Below are 9,547 nucleotides of genomic sequence, written 5' to 3'. Positions count from 1 at the left end.
ATTTCATAATGCCCTTAATCAAATTCAATAATAGACTACTTACAGGTAATCTGATCCAGCCTGAGGGTCTTACCAAGCTCCTTTTTGGGCAGACCCATCATGAAGGTCATGAGTGTACACAACTGAGGAAGCTTTTAAGCATTTATCACACAAAGGAGGGAACTACCACATTAGCATAGACCTCACATAAATATATAATACAGAAATACAGAATCCCAGCCAAACACTTCTGGATGGGAAGAGTTAAAAAGGATAGCATCTATCATCGACACTGATTACAAGGAAAATGGTATCAGCCCTCTGGGGCCTGAAGCTCTAGCGTGTGCCCAGTAACGGCTGTCATTCATCATCTACCTCAACTTAGCCTGTGCCTCATGAGCCCCTTTCTACTTACTAAGTGTACTTCCTCTGCCTCCCTCTGACCTTTCTGCATCACATCCTCCAACTGCCTGTCCTTGCTCCAGATGACATATACCGCTAGGGGTTCTCTTTCTCCTTCCCCAGACTCCTGGGGACTCTCATTTCAGCCTCATGGGTGAAGGGTGGTCTCACTTCCATTTATGCACTTAATTGGGCAACAGGCACTAACTGAGCACCAGCTGTGTTGAGCACTGGGCTACGTGCCTGGGATACAAAGATGATCCAAACATAGTCCTGGTTCTCCAAGAGTTCATGGATGATGGTCAGACAGTAAGTGATGTGGTCGAGGTAGCACCGGGCACTGTGGAGACAGAAATGAGACACAAAACCAGCCCCAGAAGAGTTCCAGGAGCAGGGCCTCCTTCCTCAGGTTGCCATGTCCCAGAAGAGATGGAGGTGGAGGTAGGCTTGAGAATTTTTTTTAACTTTTAAATTTCTATTTTTTTTTACAGTAGGTCCTTGTTTAAAAATAGCAGTGTGGGGCTTCCCTGGTGGCGCAGTGGTTGAGAGTCCCCCTGCCGATGCAGGGGATACGGGTTCGTGCCCCGGTCCAGGAAGATCCCACATGCCGTGGAACGGCTGGGCCCGTGAGCCATGGCCACTGAGCTTGCGCGTCCGGAGCCTGTGCTCCGCAACGGGAGAGGCCACAACAGTGAGAGGCTCACGTACCGCAAAAAAAAAAAAAAAAAAATAGCAGTGTGTACATGTCAGTTCCATGCTCCCTAACTATCCCTCCCCCCCACTATTCCCTCCCCACCCCGGTAACCATAAGTAACCATAAGTTGGTTCTCTAAGTCTGCTTCTATTTTGTAAATAAGTTCACTTGTATAATTTTTTTTTTAGATTCCACATATTAGCAATATCATATGATCTTTGTCTTTCTCTGATTTGCTTCATTTAGTATGGTAATCTCCAGATCCATCTATGTTGCTGCAAATGGCATTATTTCATTCTTTTTAATGGCTGAGTAGTATTCCATTGTATATATGTACCACATCTTCTTTATCCATTCCTCTGTCAATGGACATTTAGGTTGCTTCCATGCGTTGGCTATTGTAAACAGTGCTGCAATGAACATTGGGGTGCATGTATCCTTTTGAACCATGGTTTTCTCTGGATATATGCCCAGGAGTGGTATTGCTGGGTCATATGGTAGCTCTATTTTTAGTTCTTTAAGGAACCTCCATACTGTTCTCCATAGTGGCTGTATCAATTTACATTCCTACCAATAGTGTAGGAGGGTTCCCTTTTCTCCACACCCTCTTCAGCATTTATTGTTTGTAGATATTTTGATGATGGCCATTCTGACTTGAGACTTGAGAATTTTGAACAAGTTCCAGATCCAGAACAAAAGGCTTTGTGAAGCTGAGTTTGTGCTCAGGCGAAGAGGAGTAGTTAGATGTGGGCTCAGCAGAGGAAGGAAAGTTCTGCAGATGTTACAGAAAATGTCAGTTTAGATTTGGGGGCTTAGAAACAGCACTCATCCCTCTTTTTGATGGGGCCTTATTGGCACTTTTTTAAAATTGGGGTTAGAGAATCAGGGCTAAGGCATAAAAAGGGTCCATTTACTAAAATTCTTATAATCAGGAAAAATTATGTGTGTGCTGTAGGTATTTTACTGCCATTTTAGAGGAGGTTTATGGTTTCTTAACAAGCTTCATTCATTATAACGTGCATACTTGTATAGACAAGTTGAGGAGAAAGCTTAATTGACATTAATCCCAAAGGTGTTGATGGGAAGGGCTTTTTTTATTTGTTTGGTTGTCTTTGAAGTGAAGATCAGAGGTGATTCTTTGTCACCCACAAAACTTTGATGTTTTCCTGCCCTAATGCTCACAGTCAGGATGTAAACACAAATATACACTGGCAACATCCACAATCACTTTATGACTAGGTGAGAAATTTGTTAAGGAAAATATTTGTTACTGCTCAATGTGGCTTTGAAATGTTCCTGGGCCCCCGGAGGGAAAGCTAGTTCTAGAACAGAAGTATTAACATCCATTAACAAACAAAGTCTACGTAAAAAGCCAGTTTAACCCACTGCAAATGAATGTATCAAAATGGCAAAGAAAAAATAAAAAGGTTGGTGGGGGGATGGGGGGGACACTTGCTTTAGTACAGTCGGAGTGGGAGTGTATAAGGATGTGAGTCTGACTGAGTTTTGGAGCCGGACAGGCTCAGCTTTGAATCCTGGCTCTGTTATTTGCTAGCTGTGTGCCTTCAAGCAAATTACATCTTCTCAGCTTCCTCATAAATAAGATGGAGATAATAATATTGCTGTTAGGATTCACTGCAATTACATAGTTAAGGTGCCTAATATATAAGTACATGCTCAAAATGGTAGATATGTTGATCTTGAGCAAAACAGTCAGTTCACAAAATTTTAACTGATGTCTTAAAGGATATGGTATGAATTTTAAGTGTACTAAATGCCCCCAAATGCCCTACCTTGCCAGCTCTTCATGGTATGATATTGGCTTATGTGTTTCATTGTTGCCATGGATGCTGAAGATGCCAGAGAGGATTCATCAAAGGATACGGATGAAACCTGGTAGAGAACCTGAGGACCAATTTATTCACACACATAACTACAATTATTCCATATGTTGTATTAACACAAGCATCGATGAGTTCTGGTTATATCTGGCTGTCTCTTACAAATATTATCCTCTGCTTAATTTATAACCTGATATACCTAGGTGGAAGTAGTACTTTTGTTAGGTAGTTAGACATTAGCAGCAAGGAGGTGACAGTGGTGAGAAAACCAAGACGAAATCAAGTCACACACGCAGTCATCTGGGGACTCTCCCTTGACACCACCCAGACAGGTAAAACTATGGTCGTGTGGTGGGCAGTTTATCCTGATAATAGAGGGGCACAGTAACACAAGGGGAGGTCCCCCGGCTGCGCATGCCCAGACCAGACAGGCGTATAACCTATAGTAAACCCAAACTCATTATACCATAATTATAAAAAAATCTACATGTGGTTTTGCCGCCCCACCCCCACCCCGTGGGCGTTTCTTAGCGATTCAAGGGTGAGAGCATGCGCAGCAGTAAACTTGTTACATAGCTCGGGACTGTCAATCAAATAATGATCCCCTGTCACTCACCCCCGCCTCCCTGCAAAATGCTCCTTAAAAGCACCATTAAGCGTGTATAGGAATGCTGTTTTCCATTCGCAGAAACAGCCCGCTCTCTCTCCCTCTTAGAGTGTACCTCTGGGTCGATAAAATTTGCTTTGGCCTTGCTTCACTTCGCTGAAACAGCCCGCTCTCAGAAACAGCCTACTCACTCCCTCTCTCTCCCTCTCTCTCTCTCTCTCTCCCCCCCTTCCCCTCCTCCCCCTCCCCCTCCCCCTCCCCCTCCTCCCGCCTTCTCTCTCCCCCTCCCAGAGTGTACCTATGCTTAAATAAACTTTGCTTTGTGCTTAAGCTTAACGGGGTAGTTTGCAATTCTCTGCTTACTATCGTGAACCGCGATTGCTGGTCCGGGCCTTCCGTTGACCTCCTCGGTTCAAGCTATTTTGTTATAACGTACGTCCACCCCGTGACACTGCTCTTACCGTGAGTCGAATCCGCAACGGTACGTTTGGGCCACGGCCTAGTAGCTCCGCCGGCTTCCTGATCAGAGGTATGTTTGCGACGCCTACTTTGCGGCTTCCCCGCGCCTGCTTTGCAGCTTCCCGCAGCCTGCTTTACGGCTTTCCCCGCGTTCACGTTCGCTAAAGGTAGGATTACGCCCGCCGGCTGAGTAGCACCTTCCCGGGGTTTCGTCCATTTGCATGACAGTTGCCCCGCCTGTCTTACATGCCTCTGCTCCTTGCCTCATTCACCTGAGAAGGGACTACTCTGTCGCTGCTAACGTGAAATGGCCCTAATGCTGTTTTATTTTCCTACAACTCTCCTTCCCGGCCTCTCGCTTGCGTCCTTCACCACTGCCGGCAGCAACGGTGGACGAATTGCCACCTTCTGACTCTGTTAAGTGTTTACACCTCTCCTGTCAAACCGACCTCCCTGATGAGCTTCCTTGAATCACGGCTATAGAGAAGGCTTCACACCTCTCTCTGGATCAGCTTACTAGACCTCCTAATCATTTTTTCTGTCACTGACTGGAACGGAGATCAACAGTGGGACTCAGGGAGGTCTTTTTCCCACTTTCATTTCGGGGCCCTTTTTTCCTCTTCTGAGACTCGAAGGAGCTTTCTTCTGTGGATAGGTCAGGCTGATGGCCGCCCCAAACACCCAATCTGTTATATTTGTGAGGACTTCCAGCAGTTCCATACACCACTTTTTGGCCAGACTGCTCTAATTTGGGATCCCCTCATTCTTTTCCTTGTTGTCTCAAACATCTGTTTTACATGGTCCCTAAGGAAAACCAACTCTTCCTCCCCTCAGCCACCCAGAACAGTTTCCATCACTTACCAGACCTTGCCGATCGCCAGCCTGTCAGGAATCTCCAGGGACTTGCCTTTACGGTCCTGATCACCTGCACAGGAGCCTTGGCCCACTGGCAGTGGGAAAGAAGGAATAGCCACGCTATTATGAGAGCCAGAGAGTACAAACAAACGGCTCGTTAAGGAGAGGGAATCTCTCTTGGTGACACAGCCTCAATGCGGTGAGTTCCCTCTACCTAAAAACCAGTTGCTCATCCAGGTGAAAGAATCTCTGTAGGTGACAGAACCATTGGCACACGGTCTGTTCCTCTCCCTGAATGTTGCGTGTCCTCACTGCCAGTAACGGCAAGGAAAATGGAGTGAGATTCCCTATGTTCAAGCCTATTTCGCTCTTAGAGATAAGGAAGAACTCTGCAAGACTTGTAAAATTGACTCTGCTGTGCTAGTCCTGATGAGACAGCCCCCATCCTCTCCTCGAGAGGATCCATCTGAGCGGGGCCATGCTAAAAGGGAACCTGAACCAGATAAGAGCCATAGGGAGAAAATCTTTAAACCTGGGGATAGCACTAAACCCACCCCATTCTCCATCTGTATCCCCCTTTGCCACCGATAGCCCCCTTAACGCCTTACCTGGGAGATCTGACTCCCACAAGGCCTCCCCCTAGAATTTGCCCTTTGGTGGAGACAACGGGTGAATTTGGACCCCAACTCATTCAGAAGACTTTTACTCTTCTAGAGTTAAAGCACATCAGACAGAAACTAGGTAAATTTTCTGATGATCCTGACCACTACGTTGACAACTTCGGCTTTTGACTTAGCCTGGAAGCATGTCATGATAATCTCAGAGCGAACTCTATCAGATACTGAGAAAGTAAAGGTCCTAAAGGAGGCCTGCAACTTTGTGGACAGCCTCCATTTATCCAGCTCAAAATATTCTGTGGGGGATACCACCATTCCCCATAAGGACCCTTACTGGGATTACAATAATCCCAATGGACAATGGGAAAAGGAACATCTTATAATCTGTATAAAAGCTGGACTCAAAACAAGAAGAAGGAAACCCATTAATTCCTCAAAGTTTTCTGCCATCAGCCAGGAACCCAATGAAAACCCTACAGCCTTCCTGGAAAGGCTCAAGGAGGCAATAATTAAATATAGCAACCTAGACCTGGACTCCCTTGAAGGAAAAACCATTTTAAAGGATAGGTTCCTTACCCAGTCTGCACCAGACATCAGGAGGAAGCTCCGAAAGCTTACGCAGGAGCTCAGTGTTAATCTAGATGAATTTCTAGCTACAGCCACCACTACCTTTTATAACTGGGACCAGGAGAAGGAGGTCAAGGCTTGGGAGACGGAAAAGAGAAAAAAAATAGGCAGGCCCAATTATTGGCAGCCCTGCAGGGGCAAACCTCATCCGGAGAAGCCCGGACCCGTCCCAACGGAAGCCAAGACCGGTGCCGAGTCTGCAAAAAGCCTGGCCACTGGGCGAGGGAATGCCCCAACAAGGACACGCCTCCTAAGATACCCTGTCCAAAATGCCAAAGAAGTGGCCATTGGGGAGCCAACAGCCCTTGGGCTGAAAGGCCGAGGGGCCAGGGGCAGCCCCTTGGTTGGCCCTAGATTGACAGGGGCCTTCCACTCCAGATGGACCCCCTGTTTAATGTCAGTATTACTGGACTGGAGCCAAGGGCAAACGTGGATGTGGCAGGTAGGACCATATCTTTCTTATTGGATACGGGGGCTGCCTACTCTGTCCTAGTTTCCTTCTCTGGACCCTTCTCCTCCGACTCCTGTCAGGTTACAGGCGTCTCGGGTAAACTTACTACTAGGCCTTTCACTCTCCCTTTGTATTGTTACTGGGAAGGATATACATTCTCTCCTTCCTGGTCACACCTGAATGCCCCCACCCACTGTTAGGTAGGGGCATCATGAACAAGCTGGGAACCAGACTGCTACTTGGGGGAACCACTGCAGTAACACCCCTCCAGTTCTTAGTCTTAGAGACACAGCCCCCTCTGAGGACTGGCACACCAGCCTTAGCTGAGTTGCCAGTAGGCCCCCAGGTCTGGGCCGATGGAATGCCAGGGGGAGCTATAACCGCCTCCCCAGTGCTTATCACCTTAAAGGAGCCAAACTCTTTCCCCAGTCAGAAACAATATCCAATTCGCCCAGAAGCCCCAAGGGGACTGCAGCATCTCATATCCAAATTTTTACAACATGGGCTACTTATTCCTTACAGTTCTCCCTGCAACACCCCTATCTTCACTGTGTTAGACTTAAAGGATGCCTTCTTTTCCATACCTCTGGACCCGCGGTCCTACTACCTCTTTGCCTTTGAGTGACGTGGGGAAGGGAATAGAGAACAACAACTCACCTGGACAGCCCTACCCCAAGGGTTCCGAGACAGCCCTCACCTTTTTGGCCAGGCCCTGGCCTAGGACCTCCAAGATCTACGCCTGGAAGAAGGGACTGTCATCCAGTATGTGGATGACCTTCTTATTTGCTCCCCAGACCACGAGAGAGCCTTAACTCATGCTACCCAGACCCTTAACTTTTTGGCCAAATGAGGCTATAAAGTCTCTAAGTCCAAGGTCCAATTGGCACAGCAGGAAGTCAAATATCTGGGAGTAATCCCCTCCCCAGGGCAACGCAGGATCTCCCCTGAGAGAATACAAGGGATTTTGGATCTGCCAGAGCCAGCTACCCAAAAACAGCTCCGAGCCTTTTTAGGCCTCACAGGTATTGCAGATTATGGATTCCTAATTATGGACTAAAAGCACAACCTCTTTATGAGGCCCTGAAAGGAAAATCTGACTCTGAACTTCTGCTCTGGGGCCCTAACCAAACCCGAGCTTTCCAGCAGCTAAAGACATTACTGTCTCAGGCCCCAGCCTTGGAAATCCCAAGAACTGATAGACCTTTTCAACTACTTGTGGCAGGAAAACAAGGGATGGCTTTAGGAGTCTTAACTCGGGAACTTCTCCCTGTCCGGAGACCTGTAGGATATCTGTCAAAGAGACTGGACCCGGTGGTCACTGGATGGCCCAGCTGTCTTAGGGTAGTTGCTGCTTTGGCCTTATTGGAGGAAGAAGCCTCCAAGCTTATGTTGGGGCAACCCCCGACAGTATATACCTCCCATCAGGTTACCTCTCTCTTGGAAAGGAAAGGCCATTTCTGGCTCACAGATAGCAGGATCCTCAAACGTCAGGCATTACTGTTGCAGAATCCAGACCTACGTGTCATGGTCTATTTCTCTTTAAATCCAGCTACACTGTTCCTCTTCCCTGAGGAAGGTCTACCAGTTCATCAATGTGAAGATATAATATTTCATTCCTTGTTGCCCCAACCCGATCTAACCGATACTCCACTACAAAACCCTGAGGAAGTTTGGTTCACTGATGGAAGTAGTTTTGTTTCCGAAGGATGTAGAAGGGCAGGGTATGCAGTGGTCTCCTTGACACAGGTTACCGAGGCCCAGACTCTTCAGAACCTGGAGGGATGGGGACACATCTTGGGCTGGTTAAATGACTCCTTTTGTAACTATAACCTCAACTTTAATCAGACTAGCCTGGGGTGGGATTCCTGGTCAGAAGAAGATGACTACAAAGTATACGAAGGTAATTTCACTTTGTATTGGCGAAACTCAAGGAAAAATGCAACGATGCATTTGTTACATTTGTTATCTTCTACATCTGTAACTCTATTTCTGTTTTGTAGATAAGTTCATTTGTAGCCTTTTTTAATATTCCACATATAAGCAATATCATATGATATTTGTCTTTCTCTGTCTGACTTACTTTGCTCAGTATGACAACCTCTAGGTCCATCTGTGTTCCTGCAAATGTCATTATTTTGTTCTTTTTTCCTTTTTTTTTTGCGGTACACGGGCCTCTCACTGTTGTGGCCTCTCCCGTTGCGGCGCACAGGCTCAGCGGCCATGGCTCACGGGCCCAGCCACTCCGCGGCATGTGGGATCTTCCCGGACCGAGGCACGAACCCACGTCCGTTGCATTGGCAGACCGATTCTCAACCACTGCGCCACCAGGGAAGCCCGTGATGATCATCTTTAATCTATTTCCTAGAGCTAATCATGGTTCAAGAATCTTGGAAGGCTACAGCAGCAGCCATTGAGCAACAGTGCAGGAAACACAACAACCTTAGGGTATTTCGAGAAGAGAGGCATTTAATATAGGGAGTTAGTTAACCATTAACATTTTGGTGTATTTCCATTAACATTTTGGTGTATCTCCTTAAGGTCTTCTGTGTTTGTAACAATAGTGAAATAATGCAGTACATAATTTTATGTCTTGTTTTATTATTCGCTTAACATTATATCATGAGCAAATTTCCTGTGTAAAACTTAAAAATATTACTTTTAGTAGTTGCTTGATGTTCCGTTCTATAGATCTATTAAATTAATTTTTCCTAAACATTTAGATTGTTCGTTTTTCCCTTCTCTTTTTTTTTTTTGCTTTTAATACTAAAATAACATCTTTAAACCAAAAATTGTACCCAAATCTCCTTAGGATTTCCCCTTAGATCGCTAGAAGTGTAATTTCTGGGTCAATGGATATGAAAGTTTTATGTCTTTTGCCAAATAGCTTTCCAGAATAGAAAAGATTCCATTCTAGAACATCTGGAAAATTTAAAAATCGTTTAGCTCAGTGTTTGCTGTCATGCATATCAATCACAATGCCATATTTGGCTGAATAACGGTGTCTTCTTACAGGTC

The 9,547-nt window shown here is 46.1% G+C and overlaps 1 protein-coding gene across 1 annotated transcript; it reads left to right on the top strand.

The window, feature by feature from the left end:
• Positions 1 to 4,287: 4,287 nt before the first annotated feature.
• LOC125964236 (uncharacterized) lies at positions 4,288 to 9,307 on the top strand. The gene is made up of 2 exons (XM_049709164.1): positions 4,288 to 6,523; positions 8,742 to 9,307. Exons 1-2 carry the CDS (start codon positions 5,591 to 5,593, stop codon positions 8,883 to 8,885), a joined length of 1,077 nt encoding a protein of 358 aa, XP_049565121.1. The 5' UTR covers positions 4,288 to 5,590; the 3' UTR covers positions 8,886 to 9,307.
• The last annotated feature ends 240 nt before the right edge of the window (positions 9,308 to 9,547 follow it).

The sequence above is a fragment of the Orcinus orca genome, chromosome 4, assembly GCF_937001465.1.
Source record: "Orcinus orca chromosome 4, mOrcOrc1.1, whole genome shotgun sequence".
Lineage (NCBI taxonomy): Eukaryota > Metazoa > Chordata > Mammalia > Artiodactyla > Delphinidae > Orcinus > Orcinus orca.
Note: the sequence above shows the minus strand (reverse complement) of the source record. Positions and strands in the feature narration are given on the sequence as shown.